General features: G+C 39.5%; 1 protein-coding gene and 1 pseudogene across 2 annotated transcripts in view; one reads left to right on the top strand and one right to left on the bottom strand.

The window, feature by feature from the left end:
* Window positions 1-15,928, bottom strand: part of LOC306652839 (chromodomain-helicase-DNA-binding protein 1-like) — a 43,499-nt pseudogene extending 27,571 nt beyond the window's left edge. The window contains exons 1-5 of the transcript in view: window positions 15,892-15,928; window positions 14,823-14,919; window positions 13,191-13,263; window positions 11,998-12,105; window positions 8,497-8,611 (exon numbers count right to left, since the gene is read on the bottom strand). The product of the transcript in view is annotated as a chromodomain-helicase-DNA-binding protein 1-like (transcript). The remainder of the gene's footprint in view (window positions 1-8,496; window positions 8,612-11,997; window positions 12,106-13,190; window positions 13,264-14,822; window positions 14,920-15,891) is intronic.
* On the top strand, window positions 5,976-7,680 carry LOC306652813 (ADP-ribosylation factor-like protein 6-interacting protein 6). The gene is given in 2 exon segments (XM_079125492.1): window positions 5,976-6,888; window positions 6,891-7,680. Coding segments are annotated over 2 exon segments (741 nt in total). The 5' UTR covers window positions 5,976-6,236; the 3' UTR covers window positions 6,980-7,680.
* Window positions 15,929-22,366: the final 6,438 nt, after the last annotated feature.

Genomic DNA, 22,366 nt, shown 5'->3' with positions numbered 1-22,366 from the left:
TGGGCTGCAGTGACAATATCTAAAGCCATCCGGTTTTGTAAGACAGCTTTCCTCATGAGTGTCACTTCTGTGTTAAGGAGAGAAATGTTTTCTTCAACGTCATGGAGGGCGGTTTGGGTATAATTGTTTAGAGTTTCCACATGCCACATTACATCCTCTAAACCAATTTGTGGGATAAACATTGAAGCTAAATGATCATACCAACGAAAAACAGATCGTCCCCATCTGTGTTTGAGATTGGGGAGATTTGCTGGCTGTTCTATACTTGGGGTCCATCGCCCTTGCATCCAGGGGTACCCGATAGTACATCTTCCTATCCAGCCTGGGGGAAGCCAGGGCCATAAGTTAGTTCCACATATCCATTGTGTCCCATTGGGTGCTGGCCAGCTAATTTCAGGTCTATAGAGCCAATTAGTTCCAAACCAATCATTGGCTTGTAAAATTACAATTTGTTGGCATTGTGACTCTGGGGTCCATTCTAATTCTCGAGTACTATTAGGCCATATATCTAAGTATGGTTATGTTGTTCCCAACAGATTGGGGCCTTTTGGTTTAGATGCCCAATGGTGGGTGTAAGCCATAAATTTCTATCCCAAACCTGATATTTTAGATGGCGACTATTTGAAAGCCATAGTCCTCCTTTCGAGTTTAAAATTCCTGAGAGATCATGGGAAGTGTAGACAATAAGGTCTCTTCCCAGGGTGATTTTGATTGCCTCAGGGACTAGTAGTGCTACAGCAGCAATTACTCGCAAACAGTGGGGCCATCCCCGAGATACCACATCAAGTTCCTTGCTGAGATAGGCTACTGGCTGTTGAATAGGTCCATTCTTTTGTGTTACCACTCCTAGGGCTATTCCTCCTCTTTCAGTGACAAACAGGTTAAATTCCTTTTCGGTAGGTAAACTAAGGGCAGGGGCTTGGAGTAGGGCCCCTTTTAATGTCTTAAAGGCTTTAATATATTCTGGTTCCCATATTAGGTTTGTTGCTCCTTGTTGTAAAGTTTCTTTCAGAAGACTGTAAAGAGGCTTAGCTAATTCCCCATACCCAGGAATCCAAAGTCTGCAGTATCCAGTTATTCCTAGGAAGCCTCTGAGTTGCCTTAGGGTCTGAGGCAGAGGATATTGTCCTATGGGAGTTATTCTTTCCTGTCCTAGTTTGCGGATTCCTTGAGATAGTTGTAATCCTAAATATTGGACCTGTTGCTGACATAATTGAGCTTTCTTTTTTGAGACTTTATAACCCTGATTGGCTAAGAAGTTTAAGAGTTCTGTAGTAGCCTTTTGACATTCCTCCTGGGTGGAGGCGCATAACAGGATGTCATCCACATATTGGAGAACAATTGCAGATGTTTTATCTCTGAATTCTGCTAAGTCCTTAGCCAGAGTTTGTCCAAATAGGTGGGGGCTATCTCTAAATCCTTGGGGCAGTACTTTCCAGGTCAATTGAGATCCACTATCTGGTTCCTCAAAGGCAAACAGATACTGAGACTGAGAGTCCAGAGGTATGCAAAAGAAGGCATCCTTTAAATCTAACACAGTAAACCAAGCAGCAGTTGCTGGAATCTCAGATAGCAGAGTATATGGATTAGGAACTACTGGGTGGAGGGGAACAACTGCTTCATTAATTATTCTGAGGTCTTGGACTAAACGTCATTCCCCATTTGATTTTTGAACTCCTAAAATCGGTGTATTGCATGGGCTATTACAAGGTACTAAAAGTTCCTGCTGTTTGAGGTTTCGGATGATCTTTAATAAGCCCTTTTTTGCTTCTGGGCGTAGCGGGTATTTTCTTTGATGTGGAAAGACAGAGGGATCCTTTAAGACTATTTTAATTGGGATTGCGCTTTTTGCCCGTCCAATCTTGCCTTCAGTGGCCCATACTTCAGGGTTTATATTACATTCTAGTAGAGGTAAACACAATGATCCTTGTGGTCCCAAATTCATTGTAATGGAAGTCTGAAGTTTTGAAAGTAAGTCCCTTCCCAGCAAAGGGGTAGGGCATTCTGGGACTATCAGGAATGCATGAGAAAACATCATCCCATCCCACTCACAACTCAGTGGGGGAGTAAACTTTCTGGTACTAGGCCGTCCAGACACTCCTTGCACCGTTATAGTATTAGAGGAAAGAGGTCCAGGATAAGAGGTGAGCACTGAAAAACTGGCACCAGTATCTAAGAGGAAGTTGACCTCTTGGCTCCCTACGGAGAAGCATATCCGGGGCTCATGCGTAGTGATAGGAGTTACGGGAGCCATTAGAATCGGCCCCGGGCCCCATCAGGCCTGTGTGGAAGAGTCTGGCCTCGAGGACCTACGCCCCTGAGGACAGTCACTTTTCCAATGATTGCCTTGACATTTAGGGCAGGGCTCCGGCGGTGGCCGTTTGGCTTGGGGACATTCCCGTTTGAAATGTCCCTCCTTTCCACAACGGAAACAAACCCCTTTTGTGGCCTGAGGTACATTACGTTTTCCTCCTGTTTCACCCGGGAAGCTAACTCCTCTTAGGGCTAAGACCAGCGCTTCAGTCTTTTTCTTGTCTCTATGCTCTTTTTCCTTCTTTTCCTCTACATCTCGATTATAAAAAAAATGGAAGTTGCAAGTCGGAGGATATCATCTAAGGATTGATCAGGGCCATATTCCAATTTCTGTAATTTCCTCTGAATGTCTGGGGCTGACTGAATGATAAATTTGTCCTTTAAAAGTAAATGGTCCTCTGTGGATTCAGGATCCACGGTGGTGTGTTTTCTCATTGCCTCCCTGAGTTTCTCCATAAAAATAGCTGGGCTTTCCTTGGGACCTTGTATAATTTCAGAAACCTTGGAATAGTTAATAGGCTTCTGTTTGATTCTCCTAAGGGCCTCGAGGACTAACATTTGGAAGTGTCTGATCTTCCAAGCGTCCTGTTCATCGTTTGGATCCCAGTCGGGATCATTTCTTGGAACTGCCTGTGCTCCCGATGGATAGTTGGGTTTGTATCTAGTTTGGGCTCCTGGGGCATGAGCAAGGTGTAGGTCATCCCCAAATTGTTCAGCTGCTTTTAGGGTGGCTTCCTTCTCATTGAGGTTAAAGTCTGGTTAAGTAACAGGATAATATCCTTCCAGGTGAGGTCAAACACCTGGCATAGGTTTTGAAACACCTCAATATATTTATCTGGATCTTCTGAAAATTTCCCTAGGTCTGTTTTTATCTATCTTAGGTCTTGGAGGGAGAAAGGGTTGTATACTTTAATTGGTCCAAATTCTCCTCCTGGCATCTCCTGGAGAGGTAGTATATTTGATCTGTCCACTGGGGCAGATGGAAAAGGACCAGGGTATGGAGGACAGGAGGCCTGCTGATGGACATTAGCAGGAAATTCCTTTCCCTCAGTAGGTGACTCTTTAAGGTTTTCTTCCTTTCTGGTAGTGGTTATGGCTGAGTCTATTTTACATTGTTGGCATAATTTGGGGTCTTCCCTTAGAATAAAGAAGATTTGAACATAAGGTACCTCACACCATTTTCCTTCCCTTTTGCAAAATTTATCAAGCTGTAAAATGGTATTAAAATTTATACTTCCCTCTGGCGGCCAAGATTCTCCATCAGAGAGTTTGTATTGAGGCCAGGCCTGGCGGCAGAAGAAAATGAGGCACTTTTTCTTGAGTGTCTGTGGGTCAAATTTGTCCCAGTTTTTCAGTATGCAGGCTAGTGGTGAACCTGGCAATACTGTTGAGAGTGAAGCTCCCATCTAAGTGGAAGAAAAGAAAAATAGACCTCAGGCGCCCGCGCCGGAGACCATATTTAGGGACGTCTCCCTAAGTTTGAGCTTCAATACGGTCCAGAAAACCCGTCTCTCGCTACTTGGCTTTGCCAAAGGATTTCTGGCCTTCTTTGGCAAAGTGCTAGGGTTCTAGTTTGCCCTGTGCTAGAGACCCTTGGAGGATTCAGACTTAAGGGCATTACTGCTTTCCTCCCTGCCACTATGAATTCCTAATTAAGAGGGACCCACAACAAAAGAATTGCACCTCTTATTGCCTATTTTGTAGACTAAAGGAATCTCCAAAGGGTGAGGGGGACACCTATTGATTGTTAGACAGATAATACCCTGTTCCCTGAGGGATTCAAGGGAGGGGTCGAATTAAAATATACATCCTCCCTGCAGCTCAGAACACACTGAGCACCTTTAAGCACAGGAAAACTTTAAACAAACTAGCAAAGGCTAAATATGCAAACAAAGATAACCTAAGCATTTTCTACATAATTTTCTTATGTCTTTCTCTTAATCCTACCACCTGAATGTTTAATGTCTGATCGGCGAGTGAAAGGGAAACATCCAGGAGGGAGTGGATGTGTGTGGTGTGATGCACGGCCCATACGGAGGCAAATGTAATTGGCGCTTTCCCTCAGTGCCATTTGTCTACCGATCGCCTTGGATACCCCTTAGGGCTGTTGGGAGGGGGAGTCCGGAGAAGGAACCTTTGGGGTTCACCCGAGAGTAGCCCGGGCCGAGAACCCTGCAGTTGTTCCAACACTTCCTCCGCCTCCACGCATCCTGGGCAGATCAGGACTAGGGACACTGTGTACTCACGGCAATTGCGCTCCAGGCCTGGACAGAAAAGTAGGAAACGGCTTCAGCAGAGTCCCAACATGCCTGCAGAACAGGTGATTGGAAACTTGCCTGGGCCAGGAAACCTTTCACCCGAGTCTTAAGAATGGTGGCTGCACTAACTGCGTTTACGTAGCCGACGGGTGCCCATTTTGCCCTCCAGAAAGAAAGAGACAGAAAGATGCACCTCAGACAGATTGAGGTGCACGAAGAGAAAGGCTTACTTACCTCGGCCTAGATCTCGCTGGGGCCTCCAAATCTGATACCGCTCTTTACTGGTGAAGAGTCCTGCTTCCTCAGGTGTTGAAGTATAACGCCAGAGAAGCACGCCGAGGCAAATGTAGAGTGGAAATGCAGCTTTATTAAAGAAAAGTAAAAGCAGACTTCTCCCGGGTGGAAGAAGGGGACCCAAAGGCAGAATCCGTGGGATGAGCAAATCCTGTCCTTTTTATGGGTTTTATTCTCCCATTCTCTCCCCTTATCTCTTTCCTTCCTGCCTACAGATTAGGCCTGGTTTTGCAGGTGAGAAGCGGATGGGGCAGGGGAGGGCCAAAGTGACTCAGGCAGGTAAGGGCCCAGGGGGCATTAATCAGCATCTCCTTGCCTGCAGTCTCTGACAAGGGCAGGTAAATTTGGTTATCAATGGGTTCTGCAGGTCCTTGACATTCCATTCTCCCACAGCAGTCTCCAACTTCCAGAGGCAGATGGTTTTATGGCCTCCATTTTCTCGATCTGACCCGATTCCCTATTTCTACACTAACTGCCTGTCCCCAATTCTGGCTTCACCACCATACCAACTTTCACTCCATTTTTAAACTGAGTTAGGTTCCAACTAAAGCCTAAAATTTTCTTCTAATCATTTTGCAATTTAACTTATTTATAACAAAGTGAGACTGAATTGATTATGTGACCCACTGAACACAACTCTGCAAGTCAGTGTCAAAATGGGGTTAAAACCCAGAGGTTCTCAACTCCCAGTATGACACTGTTGTCAGAACTACATTCTTGAAAGCAAAGGGGGGGAGCGGGGAAGGCGCTCGGAGGGGGTCCTGAGAGGGTTCAAGCTCTGTACGCACCGGCTGCTGAGCGCGCGCCGAGGCGGAGGGGGAAGAAGACGTGTCGAGTAGCGTGGAGGGAAGTTGTGATAGGGGTGGGTAGAACAACGCGAAAGACAGAAAGTGGGTAGGTGAAGCAGTGCGAGAGCGCGGGCAGTGAGCTCCTGTTAAGCTCCTGTTAGCGGGGAGGCTAAAGAGTGTGAGCGTAGAGAGAAAAAAAAAAGGAGAAAGCAAACGGTTAGAAAACGTGTATCAGAGTGGCATGGGCGGGCGCTAGGACCCGGTGTCTAGAAGATGCGGCTTTGGGGCTGCCAGGGTTCGCTTGCCTAGAGGCAATGCAGCAGTGGCAGAGGTCTTTGGCTGGGGCGAAACGCTGCAGGGAGGGGTGATTTGTCTGCCTCCGGCCTCGTCTTGACTTTCCCTGCGCGCTATCTTGTATCCCTTCCCGCCTTTTGAGCCGGGATAGAGCAGCGGTTTGGGGTCACACAGGCTCTCCTCCCGCTCGGCGGAACCCTTTTGGCTCCACCCCCCACCCTTTGGCACCCCTGCGCGCCTGGGCCTGATGGTAGAGGCCACGGCATAGCCAGGCTGCTGATTGGCGAGAATGAGGGCGGGGCGGGGCAGTGGGGAACGCTGGGCCTCCGCCTTTCTGTGGTTGTTTCCCGCCATGTCGTTTGTAGAGAGTGGCGGGCGTTCTGCTCCGCGGCGTGGCGGTCTCGGCAACCCAGCACCGGTCTCTCGGCCTGTGTATTCCGTTTTCACTCAGGGGGACAGTTGGGGTGAAGGTGAAGTTGATGAGGAGGAAGGATGCGACCAAGTGGCCCGCGACTTGCGAGCGGAGTTCTCGGCCGGGGTGTCGTCGGAGCCCAGAAGGGGACCCCAGCTTCTCCCGCCGGACGGGGATGGGTCGCCCGTCCTACCTGATAAGCGCAATGGCATTTTCCCCGCGGCTACGCGGAGCCGGGCCCAGGCTTGGCGGTGGCCAGTCCAGGTCTTGTCTATTCTCTGTTCGCTGCTGTTCGCCGTTCTCCTCGCTTTCCTTCTCGCCATCACCTACCTGATCGTTAAAGAATTGCATGCTGAGAATTTGAAAAATGAAGATGATGTAGATACTGGACTGTTAGGATTCTGGACTCTACTTATAATATCCCTAATTGCTGGATTCTCCTGTTGCAGCTTTTCTTGGACCGTTACTTATTTTGATTCTTTTGAACCAGGAATGTTTCCTCCTACACCTCTTTCACCTGCCAGGTTCAAGAAACTGGACATTCTTTCCACATGGGCTATAGCATGGCGATTTTGAATGGTGTCGTAGCTGCTCTAACTGTGGCATGGTGCCTCATGTGAACCCACACTGGAACAATATTGATGGCAAAATTGCAATTATTTTGTAATAACAGAAAAAAAATCATTGCCTGCTCAGAAGACTAAGAAGTCATTATGTGGTTCAGATACATACCATAATCTTCATCATTATGGAGGACCTTTTAAAAGATCATTCTAGAGTCTAGGCATTGAGACTATCTTAAGTATTAAGTTTCAGGTACTTTCTTTAAAGTATAAGATGCTTACCTCATCCTTTTACTTTTGTGTGTGTGGTTCTTATAAATAGAAAACGTTTTAATGGAAATCCAACTTGGACACTTGAATACAGGATAATGTCTACCTTTCCATGTATATATACTACAATTTTACTAAGAAATACTGATATTACTGTTTAATTGAGATAGAAATGTCTTATATATTACATTAGGAAAACAAACTGCCTACTCCGACATTTTATAGAAGCTACTTTTAAATAAAAATATTTAGTTTTTGATATTCATATAATAGAAGGTGCATTTATATCTTTTATGAGGCATAGTTCCTTATTTTTTTTACATATTTTCCTACTATGTTATGAATCTGTATGTTTTTTAAATTATTGCATCTAGACAACTTTAAATGTTATCTTGGCTTGTGCAAACCTAATACCTGCCATTTAAACTAAGTATTTTGAAAAAAATAAAAATAAAAAAAACTAAAAAGCACATAGATTTAAGTTTTAAACAAAAAATTACTGGAAAGATAAATTGTCATTAAGCTATTGATCGAGACTATTCACTGTTTCTATTTTTCACTGTTTTACATATTTACCTTGTTGTAAATATGGTTACTTCAACAGAACTTACTTTGTTTTTAATAAATGAAAACCTGAAATTTTTGTACGTAGAAATGTTTGAACTAGTGTTTCTTTCAAAAATTTAGTTTCCAAAGTAGAAAGGCTACTTTGATTATGTGTGGGTAATAAAACTATATATATATGTATGTATATGAAACTATATATATATGTATTACATATATATATGAAAATCTGGATTATGTAGTTTTATACTTTTTTGTTTAAATGCATTCTATAATTATTTTTGTTTTCATAGTAATTAAGTCTTAATTGTTCCCTTTCTTACTAAACATTTAGAAAATCATCTCAATTTTAGAAAAATGAATGATTTTCAAAGATATTTTCACTGGCCATGGGAAACCAATGTGTAATCAAGCTGCTTATTTAGGCTAAGTGGGAAATAAATATGTGTAGTGGGTTCTCCTGCTGAATGTTATTGCTAAGTAAACAAGGGTTGTTCTAAAAGTCTTAACTTTTTTTTTTTTTTGGTTTGGGTTTTTGTTTTTTTTGTTTTTATTGTTCAGACATCTTTAGTTAGACATGAGTAGTACTGCTTTAGAATTTAAATTATCTGAAATGTTTACACTAATAAAGGTGTTGGATATGAAGGAAAAAAAAATAAAAACTACATTCTTCACCTTGCTTCCCAATCCAGAACTACAAGCCAAAAGAACAGGAAAATGAAGATGTATAACTCACTCACTTGTTGTGGCCAATTTGGTGAACTCTGGCAGCTGCTTGTAAGTAATTTTGAGGATTAAAATCACTGTCAACAAAAATAACAGTATCTGCTGCTGTTAAGTTCATGCAAATTCCACCTGAAAAACAAGCAAAAAAGAAGCATGATCAGCAACACACAAATAAGGAACTGGAAAACAGACACAAGGCTAGACTGGGTCATACTGAACACCTGAAAGCAGTACAACTGAGTGGTTTCCTCCTTCAGCCTGACATCTCTGCCCCCAACTCCAGAGCCCTGGAGTGGTCAAAGGTGCCACCTCATCTTATGTTGCCTGACCCAGAAAAATTTAATTATCAAATATAACAGAATGAGTGGTAAGGGGCAGAAAAGGATGCTTAATTTAATGCTGTGAAGCCATGTTTGAAAACTTTGATTGGATTTTGCTTAGAAAAATCTGTGAATAAGGACACATACTCTTTCAGAAAACAGCTTCAAAAATGAGAGGTCTGGGAGCTGCCGTTATGGCTCAGTGACAGAGTGCTCACCTAGCATGTGTAAGGCACTGGGATCAATCCTCAGCACCACGTAAAAATAAACAAAATATAGATATTGTCTGTTATGGTTTAGATGTGGTGTCCCCCAAAAGCTCACGTGTGAGACAATGCAAGTTTTGGAGGAGAAATGATTGGATTATAGCTTTGGCCTAAAAAGTGAATAAATCCCTAATGAGATTAACCAAATGGTTATTAGAGGCAGGTGCCATGTGGATTAAGGAATTGGTTCATTGGGGGCATAGATATGGGGTATATAGTCTATATATGGAGAGTGGAGTCTCCCTCTGCTTTCTGATCATGATATGAGTTGTTTCCCCCTGCCACACACTCTCATCATGATATTCAGCCTCACCTTGAGTCCCAAAGAATGAAACCAGTCTTCTATGGACTAAGACCTCTGAAACCATGAGCCCTCAAATAAACTTTTCTCCTCTACAGTTGTTTGGGTCAGGTCTTTTGTCACATTGGCAAAAAAGCTGAATAAAACAGTGTCCATCTACAACTAAAATATGTAAACAAAAAAAGGAGAGATCTGCAATGCACATTAAGAAAAGTACTTAAACACACTTGCAAGCAACAAGATAGGAAGATGCTGATACTCGTTAATGAGAAGAGGGGATGATACATGCCTCTGAATAGAGAACACTTAAATGCATCTTCCTGAATTGGTTTCCACATTAATCAAAGACAATGTCATAAAATTAATTCAAGACAAGAACACTCAATGCAACAACTTTCTGGTCTTTATTCAGTGTGCAGAAAAGGGGTCAAGAAAGTACCTTGGGTTACAGGAATTTAGACTACTATGAAGGCAAATTACAGCATTCTCTTTGATTAATGTGAAAACTAGTATAGAAGAGATTCATTCTTCCAAGTGTTGTTACAGCTCATTGCTGAAACAAGTCTAAAAGGACTTGTTCCAAGAATTGAATGAAGGGTTCCCTTTCATAAGGACTACTGCCTCCCAGCTGAATCTCAAGACAAGACAGGAAGAAACATTCTCAAAGCCTTCATATAAAATTAAAGTTGGGTTAAAGAAATAATAATGACTGATTACTGAGATGCTAAATTATATCCAATAATGATGGTTATACTTCTACATTACTATTCACCAACCATTGTTCAAAATGGTTTACATAAATTAACTCTTTTAACCCTCACAACCCTGCATCCTTGCTGGTATAATTCTCATTTTGCAGATGCTGAAATGGAAACACAGCTAGATTAAGGGACTTATTTGAAGTTACACCACTAGAAGATGAAAGAGTCAGGACTCCATCCCATATTCCAGATCTTTGGTAATTACTCCTGGGTTTGAGACAGGGTTCTGCTGTGTTGCCCTCACTGGCCTTGAACTCTTGGTCTCACACCATCCTTCTGCCTCAGCCTCCTGAGTAACTGGGACTGTAGTCATGTACTACTGCCTCTGGCTCCAGAAACATTTTATCCACTCTATCCTGCTACTATCTAGGCAATCATTTCATTTAAAAATGTGTTCCATAAAAATTATCTTCCTCTTTGGTTGAAGTTGGCTAGTGCAGCCCTTCTTTATTGGGAATATTTTAAGCTGTATCTAGTTGTTTGGGACATAGTCATAAGCTATCACTGCCACCTGCTGGCAATATGTGGTAATAACCTCAACTCTTGAAATTTGGAAGGAAACTCATTAAAGGAAAATGCTGCAAAACTATAGCAAAAACATGATAGCAAATATGACAATCAGTGTTTGGAAAGGTAAACATCCAGGACTGCTTCAGATCCTAGATAATCTACTAAGGCCTCCAGGGAGATCAATGGAAAATCAGAGGTTTCTTTCTTGCTAATTTTAGATGATTCAAACATCTGCTCTCATAATAAATAATAAAATCTTGAATAATAAAATCTTTAAAACAAATGGAATTCCTCTGCCAACCTGACAATGCATTTGACCAGATCCTTCAAGTTTTCCCTAAGACTAACCATGAGACAATTGAATGAATGTCTCTGATGCAGGGTGTGGCACATGACCTTGGAAGAGACTGAGGCCAAAGGAGTCTGATTATATTTTATTATTGAGTTTATTAGACAGATAAGATATGCTGGAGAAATAATCCCCTTATACTCAAGGATTATATCTAACACATTTTTTATATACCCATATCATGAAAAGCACTTAATAAATGCTTTCTAAATAAGTCTGAACTTTCTTTTCATAAAGGTATCAATCTCTCTTTTATCAAGGACACATGTCCTTTTTGTATTTCTATATGTATTCCATACAAATTAAGATCTATAAAAAATAGAATAATGAAACTCAGATTATGAATTCAAAATTAATTTAAGGTCTTTTTGATTCAGTATGTAAGGATAATTCCATCTCCCAAAACTCATTTCAAATTATTTAATAGTATATGAGAGCACTCCATAACTGACAAAGCACCACAGATGTCATATGATATTTATGGCTTAAGTCATATGGACAATTCCATAATAATTACAAATATCTGGCAGGTTCACTATGATCACATTTTAAATAACAAAATGTTTGTTAAACTTTACAACACTATTCCAGGGGTACTTGTGGAGGAGGGGCAACTAGCGAAGAGATTATCTTATTTTCCAAATTCACAGCTGGGAAGGAGAGCTGCCTCCACTGAACATAAATAAAACTTCCTCAAAATTACAAAAAAAAAAAAAAAAAATCCAGGTCTTTTCCAGGTCAGAGATCAAAGCAGATCAGAATTACTTTCCAATAAGCTCAGGTTCCAGTCTCACTTCTTCGTTAAATCACAGCTTAGATAGGTTGGACAGAAAAGAGTTCCAAAGTAGAAGTCCAGTACTATGCTATGTCAACTGCCTTGATTTATTATACTCCTTTGTAATAACCTCACCTTTCAGAGAATTATGGAAAAAATTACCAATGGTTGGGATGTAAGAGTACTACACCACTCCTTCTTGGTCTGCTTTCATCAATAACTATGTGGCTTACCTGCCCTGGTATTCAGGAGATAAATAAAACTGGGCTGCTGTCCAAAGTTCGTTATAGCCAGATGTCTCTCTTCTCTCATGAAATCATCCACATGTTCAAAGCTGTAGCCTTTACATAGAGAAGAACAACGACAAACAAACAGATCTTAACTCTTTTCAAGGACTCTTCAGAAAATAAAAAAGTCAAGTCATTCCTAAACCAAATGCCTATATTGTCCTTTCCATATCCAGGCATGGCCCTACTTTAAATAAATACTATGAGAAAAATCTAAATTTAGGGGACAATACATCACTTTACATAAAAACTCACCATAACACTTTATCCTGGGTTTTTAAAACACATGCAGCCAAAGTTTTGGCACTTAAAACAGAGTTAACATTCACTTTTGACTATTCCTAGACAACCCTAAATATCCACCCTCTATGGCAGTTTCTATTTGCTGAGACACAATCCTTACTTAGGCAAGCAGTAAGACAAGCACTTAGGAGCCTGATTTCCCAACATCTGCTTTTCAATGAAGCTTTTGGGCTCTCCACTTACCACCATGCATCAGGTCAGGAAGGGGAATTATAAACTCATCATGTTTTGGCAGTGGAGATTCCTCAATGTGTCAATGGCATTTCTGCATGTATCCAGACTACTGCAGTACTTAGAGGGCATCAAGTGGATCTGAGAGACCACTCTGGACTAAATTTTAAAACTCTTAATTCTGTAGCTGATAATCTACCAAAGGCTCAAAAATCATCCACTGTTTAAGCTTTTTCCCATTATCCCACATCAAATTTATTACATATAAAACAGAGTTCTCAGGTAATTGCCAACATTCCCTATTGTCCATAGAAATAATTGGTCCTACCTTCCCCTGCTTGATTTGTGGAATCTCTATACTATTGATAATATTCATTTTCTTACTAATCCTTAATAAGTACACAAGTTTTGAGCTGAATGTTGCAAGACACTGAAAGTTTCTGTCACTGAAACTTGACTTATCATACATTTTTGAAGATACTCAACATTTTTACATATGCTTCACATTGTGCTGTCCCCTCTCCTCATCTTCTTTTGGTTCTGAATAATGTTTATGAACCTTTTTCCTATGTAACATTCCCACACCCCTTATTAGTCTTCATGGACATATTTGATTATTAAATCTAAACAAAGGCTTCAGTAATATGGTTGCACAGGGGAGTCACCTCTGTAATCCATATAGTCTTGGAGAATATCCAACATCTGGGTCATTTGGCAGAAAAGTAAACCCAATGGCCCCTGGCAAGGAAAATAAAAGGAGAAACTCTAGTAGTATTTAGGATGACTTACCATCACACAAAATTTATCAAAGAATACAATTTTATAAGTAAGTCAATTAAAGTAGAAATATAAATGTCACATAACTTTCTCAGAAACTCTACATATTTAACACAAGAATACAAAATGCCTCCACATGTAGCTGCATCCTTCAGAGCAGTTTTAAAGCTACAGCAGAGATATGATCAGGGCATGTGTCAATTCACCAGGAACTATGAAAGCCCTAGAGCAACCAAAGAGCCTATTTCTGAAATGTCACTTCACTCAATAAAAAAATATAAACTTTCACTTTAATAGTGAAATAAATAAACATGTGACGAGTAAAGGGCAAGAGTTGCTTATGTGTGTATCCCTTCCCCGAGATCCTAAAGAGCTGTGGTCAGCTACCTACTGCTATTCCCCACTTGGGGGTGTAAGTCATTATCATCTTGAAAAGTCTGAGGAGCATCACTTTAGAGAAGCAATCCCCTATGATACATGAGGAAACTTACATATAGATAGTGAAGAGAGGAAAGAATTCAAAATAATGCATTAAGAACAAAATCAAGCTCAGAGCTCTTTGTTATCAAATATTGTTTTAAAATTTGCCTAAACAAAGAAGTACAGTGTTGACAAAACAATATTCTTTATAAGAAAATGAACATAATTTAATCTTACCACAAAGATAAGATCAAGAGTTAGGGAGAACTCCTGACAGATTCTAGCCCAAAGTTTGGGGAAAACATTGAGCTTTAAGGTGAGTACCTCAATTCTTATCTCATCTATGATATTTGCTAACTATATGACTTTGGACAAGACATTTCTTGGTCTGTGACATAAAAAAAAAAAAACTTGGATGGAAGGTATTTATGAGCTCTTCTCCATCTCTAACACACCCATAGTAGATATGTCAAAGAAAACTAAGCACAGTAATACATGCAATTATTTAACTTGCAAAAGATTGGAAAATTTCACCAAATCTGAAGTTTTAGGTTAGTTCAGGCCACAACTGTGGCAGTCATCCTAAAGGGACAATTTTGAAATTCTGGTCTTCTAATGCCCAGCTCACATTTCTGGGAAAGATTATTCCAAGTACCCCTTGAGTTTAAATCAAACCCCACAGGTTAACAAGAATGAATGCTTGCTGTGACTTTATTATGTGTCAATTCAACACAAGGTACCAGCAGGCAATTATAAAAGAAATGCTCAATGCTGACTCTGTCCTTGTGGCTTTAAACAATATAACTGGACTGATGAGGTGAACATACACTGATAATCCAGGCAGTAGATTAAGGTAGGGCTTGCCGATTGCTGGAGTGGGATCCTAAATGCTATAGGAATTCAGGAAAGAAAGGATAATGGTGGGGAACAGTGGGGAGGGATGAGATGGAATGGGGTGGGTGTATAATTTCAGAAAAAGTAGACCCTGAGTTAGAGTCTTGTAAAAGAGGAAAACTTGAATCAATCTCACAAAATAGGTAAGTTTCTCATTAATTACGTTTTAACCAGTCACCAGCTCAGAGCAGTACACATGCCTGTACCTGGAATGCAGGAAGTCCAGCAGGTTATCCAGCAGGTGAAGTTTCCCACTAGCCTCAATCAGATGGTCTTCAACTTCAGAAGGCTCTGGTTCTACACCTGGAAAAGAAAGGGCCTATTCCCAATCATGTGACCTGACTCAGGGCAAAGTTCTTGAATAGGAAAGTCAATTGGTAGGCAACAGCAATAGAACCCTTTCTCCTTTTAATCAATTATGTCCCTTAGTCACAACTATTTGAGGCATTTTATAATTATTTGCTTACATAACTATCTCATTGCAGCTTAACACCAATTGTAGAGCCTGGCATATCCAAAAAGCCTAATAAATACTTGCCTAGGAATCAAACCCACTCTTTAGGAAACTGAGGCAAAGGGAGATGCCAAAGGTCAGAAAGATCCAAAAATAAAATGCTAAGGCTCTCACTCTAGAAAAGGAATCAAGAAATAGGCTTAGGTGTATATAAATGATTCTTAAGGTATGCGGTGGCAGTCAGAATATTCTGGATGGGGTCATTACCTGGGGGTTTTCTCTTAGTTGGGGCACAACTGCCCCTGAGGCCAATGCCTCAGATAACTGGATGTGTTTTCTCTGGGTGCTACTGCTGCACATGCTGCTTCCGCACACCAGAGTTCTTTTCTCTGGGCACACCTGCTGTTAACACTGCTGCCACTGACATTCCTGCTGCCAAAGCTGCTGCTACTCCCCAGAGGTCACCTGGAGGTCTTCTCTCTGGTTGCCACTTCACCTGCAGTCACAGCTGCCACCACTGAAGCTGCTAATCCCCCACCACTGCCAACACTGACAACTGGGCTGCTGCTGAGCACCTGCCTGCTGCCACCAATCCCATGTCACTTATCGCTTCTACCACTGCCCAGAGGTTCACTGCAAGGGAGACTCCAGGTTTGGTTGCACATGATTGCATCCATTTTGAGACACCAGTCAGAGCCTGAGGTATGAGATACTGGCAGGTTTTCTGCTACTGCCATCTTGTGGAGACAAGGTACCCCTGCCTGGGGACACCCACCAGGACCTGGAGGTTCAGTGTCAGGTGTCTGTGGGTTTGGCTGTACCTGGGGTCTTCCTCCTGGGGGTGCTGGTTGCTGCCATCTAGCTATTGTCTCTCAGGATTGCTTATCCCTGCTGGTCTATTTCCAAATTGCAGTATCATTGAGATCTTGAGACTGCAACATGTTTGAACCTAAGACATCTGAGATCCAGATTGGTGGGATAGTGACTGGGTCTTTCACGGCCTGTCTGGGCCAGGCAGTCTTGTGGGAAGTCAGAGGCAGTGCTGAGAAGTTTTTGGATGCTGGCAGAGACAGTTGTTCAATTTTCCACTGAGATTTATTTTACTTTTTCCTCTGGCATCTCTCTCCACCATATTTGGAGCATGGTGTTTTTCATGCACCAGTCTGTTGAGGATGGAGACATATGCATGGTGTTTTGCAGTTCTGCCATATATTCTTATATTTTTAACTTTTTTCTCTTTATATGTATATTGTTCCTCTTTCTTGTCTGTTTCTCTGGATTCCTTTCTAATTTTTCTCCCCCTAATAGTCAATCTCTGTTGGTTCCTCTTCCACTCTTCCTATGGAATTTTGCTTCTGGTTTCTCTCTTTCTCCTTCATGAACATCATGTCCTGTACAATTTCTGATTTCTCAGTGTCCAATATTTGAGATTGTAAATTATTTTGGCAAATTTTCTGTTATATTCTGGACTGTGATTGAACTCATCATTGCTGCTTATAGCTAGAGGGCAGTAGACACCTTGGTGGAAGCTATTAGATTTGAGACTGTGTATTGTTTGCACTGGATGCTGTTGATGTTGGTCTCCCACTTAAAGGTGGGATACTAGAAAACTTCAGGGACAATATAGTTCTACAGGGTTGAGTCTGCAGTACCTCAGATTAATACAAGTAGATGGGAAAACATACAAGCAACATGAAAAACAAGAGAACAAAGTGTCCCAAACAAATAAAGATGCCCCAATATGAGAATCCACTGACATCACAGTAGAAGAAATGCCCACAAAGGAGAATGTACATAAACTGATCTATGAAGTAAAGGATGATATAAAGAGTGAAATCAAAGGGAAATTACAGGAAGTGAAAGATCACTTCAATAAAGAGAGATTGTGGGGGAAAAAAGCAGAAATCCTTGAAATGAAGGTATGAATAAACCAAATTGTACTTGCAATGGAAAGCATCACCAATAGACTAAACCATTTGGAAGACAGTACCTCAGACAATAAAGGCAATATTATTTACTATTGAAAATCAAGTTGATCATGCAGAGAAGAGGCAAAAATCCATGAACAGACCTTCCAAGAATTATAGGAAAACATGGAAAGAACAAATTTAGGAGTTATCTGTATAGATGAAGGAACAGAGGTATAAACCAAGGGAATGCACAATCTTTTCAATGACATATTATCAGAAAATTTCCCAAACCTAAAGAATACAATGGGAAATCAAATACAGGAGGTTTACAGGACTCCAGATGTACAAAATTACAGCAGACCCACACCAAGACACATTAAAATGAGAATGACTAAAATACAGAAAAAGGGCAAATTCTTAAAGGCTGTGAGAAAAAAAGCAAATTATGTATAGGAGAAAACCAATTCAGATCTCAAATGATTTCTTAACCCAGACCCACAAATCTAGGAGGTCATGGAACAAAATATTTCAAGCTTGGAAAGAAAATGGATGCAAATCAAGAATTTTAAATCCAGCAAAATTAAGTTTCAGATTTGAAGATGAAATAAAAACCTTCCATGAAAAACAAAAGTTAAAATAATTCACAATTAGAAAGCCTGCACAGAACATTCTCAACAAAATATTTCATGATGATGAAGAGGAAAAAAAAAAAGTGAAAACAAGAAAGGGAGGAACTACACTAAAGGAATAGTCAAAGAAGAAACTACATCAAATTAAAAGCCAGAAATAAACCAAATGACTGTGAATACAAATCACATCTCAGTAATAACTTTGAATGTTAATGGTCCAAATTCATCAAGCAAAAGATATAGACTTGCAGATTTGATTAAAAAACAAAATCCAACTATATGGTGTCTCCATGAGACTCACTTCATAGGCAAAGGCATCCACAGACTGAAGGTGAAAGTATGGGAAAAATATACAAATTGTGGAAACAAGCAAGGGTTTCTGTCCTCACATCATATAAGGTGAACTTCTAGCCAAAGTTAATCAGAAGGGACAAAGAAGGTCATTTCATCTATTGAAGGGATTTATATATCAACAAGACATACAATTATAAATACTTATTCCCCAAACAATGGAGCATATATGTATATCAAACAAACCCTTCACAAATTCAAGAATCAAATAGACCACAGCACAATAATACTGGGTGACTTTAACACATCTCTGTCACTACTGGACAGATCTAAACAAAATCTAAATAAAGAAACTATAGAACTCAATAATACAATAAATAACTTAGACTTAACAGATATATATACAATATTTCATCAATAAATGAGCAAATACACATTTTTTCTCAGCAGCACATGGATCCTTCTCTAAAGCAAAACCACATCTTATGACACAAAGTAACTCTTAATAAATACAAAAAAATGGAGATAATATCCTACAGTCTCTCAGATCATAATGGACTGAAATTAGAAATCAATGATAAGATAAAAATAGAAGCTATTCTACATATGGAGACTAATACGTTATTGAATGACAAATGGATAGAAGAAATCAAGGATGAAATAAAAAAAAAATACCTAGAGTAAATGAGAATACAGATACAACAAACCAAAATCTCTGGGACACAATGAAGGGAGTACTAAGAGGAAAGTTCACTGCATTGAGCTCATTTATCAAAAGAATGAAAAGTCAACAAATAAATGACCTAACATTATATCTCAAAGCCCTAGAAAAAGAAGAACAAATCAACACCAAAAACAGTAGAAGATAGGAAATAATTAAAATCAGAACTGAAATCAATGAAACTGAAACAAAAGAAACAACTGAAAAAATTGACAAAACAAAAAGTTGGTTCTTTGAAAAAACCAATAAAATTGATAAATCCCTAGCCACACTAATGAAGAGAAAGAGAGAGGAAACCTGAATTACTAAAATACAAGATGTAAAAGGAAATATAACAACAGATCCAACTGAAATGCAAAATAATTAGACACTATTTTGAAAATTTATACTACAATTAAAGAAAATACAGCAGACATGGACAAATTTCTAGAGAAATATGACCTGTTTATCTGAATCATATCATACAAGATCTAAGCAGAAGAATTTTAAGTAATGAAAATAGAAAATGCCATCAAAAGGCTACCAATTAAGAAAAGCCCGGAACCAGAAGGATTCTCAGCTGAGTTCTACAAGATCTTTGAAGAAGAATTAAAACAAATGTTCCTTAAATTATTCCATGAAATAGAAGGAGGGAACCTTTCCAACTCATTCTATGAAGCTAATATCACCTTGATACCGAAATCAGACAAAGACACTAAGGAAAGAAAACTTCAGATCAATATCCCTGATAAACATAGATTCAAAAATTCTCAATAAAATCCTGGAAAATTGTACCAAAAATATTAAAAAGTGAGAGGATGGTGGGATGGGAGGCTCCAACTCTGTCTGCTTGGTTTGGAATCTCCATAGTCTAACAGTGCTGGGGTCTCGAAACCCGGTCCACGGGCATGGGAGGCAGTCTCTCTACGTGATGGGCTATATTGCCAGCTAAGTGAATTCAATAAAGTAGCAGGTTAAAAGATCAATCCTCATAAATTCAATGCATTTTTATACATAAGTGATGAATCGTCAGAGAAATTAGGAAAACTACCCCATTCACAATAGCCTCAAAAAAAATAAAATACTTGGGAATCAATCTCACAAAAGAGGTGAAAGACCTCTACAATGAGAACTATACAACACTAAAGAAAGAAATTAAAGAACACCTTAGAAGATGGAAAGATCTTCCATGTTCTTGGATAGGAAGAATTAATATTGTCAAAATGGCCATACTACCTAAAGTACAAATTCAATGCAATTTCAATTAAAATCCCAATGATGTACCTTACAGAAATAGAGCAAGCAATTATGAAATTCATCTGGAAGAATAGGAAACCCAGAATAGCTAAAGCAATCCTTAGCAGGAAGAGTGAAACAGGGGGTATTGCAATACTAGATCTTCAACTCTACTACAAAGCAATAGTAACAAAAACGGCATGGTATTGGTACCAAAATAGAAAGGTAGATCAATGGTACAGAATAGAGGACACGGACACAAACCCAAATAAATACAATTTTCTCATACTAGACAAAGGTGCCAAAAATATGCAATGGAGAAAAGATAGCCTCTTCAACAAATGGTGCTGGGAGAATTGGAAATCCATATGCAACAGAATGAAACTAAACCCATATCTCTCACCATGCACGAAACTTAACTCAAAATGGATTAAGGACCTCGGAATCAGACCAGAGATCCTGCAGATTATAGAAGAAAAAGTAGGTCCAAATCTTCACCTTGTTGGTCTAGGATCAGACTTCCTTAACAGGACTCCCATAGCACAAGAAATAAAAGCAAGAATCAATAACTGGGATAGATTCAAACTAAAAAGCTTTCTCTCAGCAAAGGAAACTATCAGCAATGCAAAGAAAGAGCCTACAGAGTGGGAGAATATCTTTGCCAATCATACTTCAGATAGAGCACTAATCTTCAGAATCAATAAAGAACTCAAAAAACTCTACTCCAAGAATTCAAATAATCCAGTCGACAAGTGGGCTAAGGAAATGAATAGACACTTCACAGAAGAAGATCTACAAGCAATCAACAAACATATGGAAAAATGTTCAACATCTCTAGTAATAAGAGAAATGCAAATCAAAACCACCCTAAGATTCCATCTCACCCCAATTAGAATGGCGATTATCAAGAATACGAGCAACAAGAGGTGTTGGCGAGGATGTGGGGAGAAAGTTACACTCATACATTGCTGGTGGGGCTGCAAATTAGTGCAGCCACTCTGGAAAGTAGTGTGGAGATTCCTTAGAAAACTTGGAATGGACCCTCCATTTGACCCAGCTATCCCACTCCTTGGCCTATACCCAAAGGACTTAAAATCAGCATACTACAGAGATACAGCCACATCAATGTTCATAGCTGCTCAATTCACAATAGCCAGACTGTGGAACCAATCTAGATGCCCTTCAATTGAGTGGATAAAGAAACTGTGATATATATATATATATATATATATATATATATATATATATATATATATATATATACACAATACAATGGAATATTATTCAGCCATAAAGAATGATAAAATCATGGCATTTGCAGGCAAATGGATGAAATTGGAGAATATCATGCTAAGTGAGATAAGCCAATCTCAAAAAGCCATTAGTGATGAATGATATCACTAATAAGTGGATGATGACACATAATGGGGGAGAGGGACGGGTTAGTGTTAGTGTTAGAGTTAGGGTTAGGGAGGGGGGCAAGTATGGAGGAAGGAAGCACTGTATAGAGGGAAAAGAGGGGTGGGAGGGGTGGGGGGAAGGGAAAAATAACAGAATGAATCAAACAACATTGCTCTATGTAAATTTATGATTACACAAATGCTATGCCTTTACGCCTTGTACAGAGAAACAACATGTATCCCATTTGTTTACAATAAAATAAAATTTTAAAAAATATTAAAAAGTGAGTAAACCACTATCAAGTGTGATTCATCCCAGGGATGCAGAACTGGTTCAACATATGGAAAACAATAAATGTAATTCATCATATCAATAGACATAAAAACAAGAATCATTATCTCAATAGATGCAGAAAAAGTATTTGACAAAATACAGGACTACTTCATGTTTAAAAAACTAGAAAAACTGAGGGATAGTAGGTACAACCTCAACATTGTAAAAGTCATATATGGTAAACCCAAGGCCAACATAATTCTAAATGGAGAAAAATTGGAAAGCATTTCCTCTAAAAACTGGAAAGAGACAAGGATGCCCTTTCATTACTTTTATTCAACAATGTCCTTGAAACTCTAGCCAGAGCAATTAGAATACAGAAAGAATTTAAAGGTATACAAATAGGTAAAGAAGAACTCAAGCTATCACTATTTGACAATAACATGATTCTTTATTTAGAAGATCTAAAAATTTTCACCAGAAAAATTCTAGAACTAATAAGTAAATTCAGCAAAATAGCAGGATATGAAATCAATACCCATAAATTAAATGCATTCCTATACATTAGTAATAAATTAACTAAAAAGAGAAATAAAGAAAATTATGTTCCTCCCCTCAAAAAGAGAGTAAAGTATCCCATTCACAGTAGCCTCAAAAAATAGGTATCAATCTAACAAAAGAGGTGAAAGACCTCTACAATGAAAACTACAGAACACTAAAGAAATTGAAGATAACATTAGAGGATGGAAAGACCTCCCATGCTCCTGAATAGGCAGAATTAATACTATCAAAATGGCCATACTACCAAAAGTGTTAAACAAATTTAATGCAATTCCCATTAAAATCCCAATAAATT

This window comes from Sciurus vulgaris (genome assembly GCF_902686455.1).
Source record: "Sciurus vulgaris genome assembly, contig: HiC_scaffold_611_arrow_ctg1, whole genome shotgun sequence".
NCBI classification, from domain to species: Eukaryota; Metazoa; Chordata; class Mammalia; order Rodentia; family Sciuridae; genus Sciurus; species Sciurus vulgaris.
This window is presented reverse-complemented; position numbering and strand designations above follow the sequence as displayed.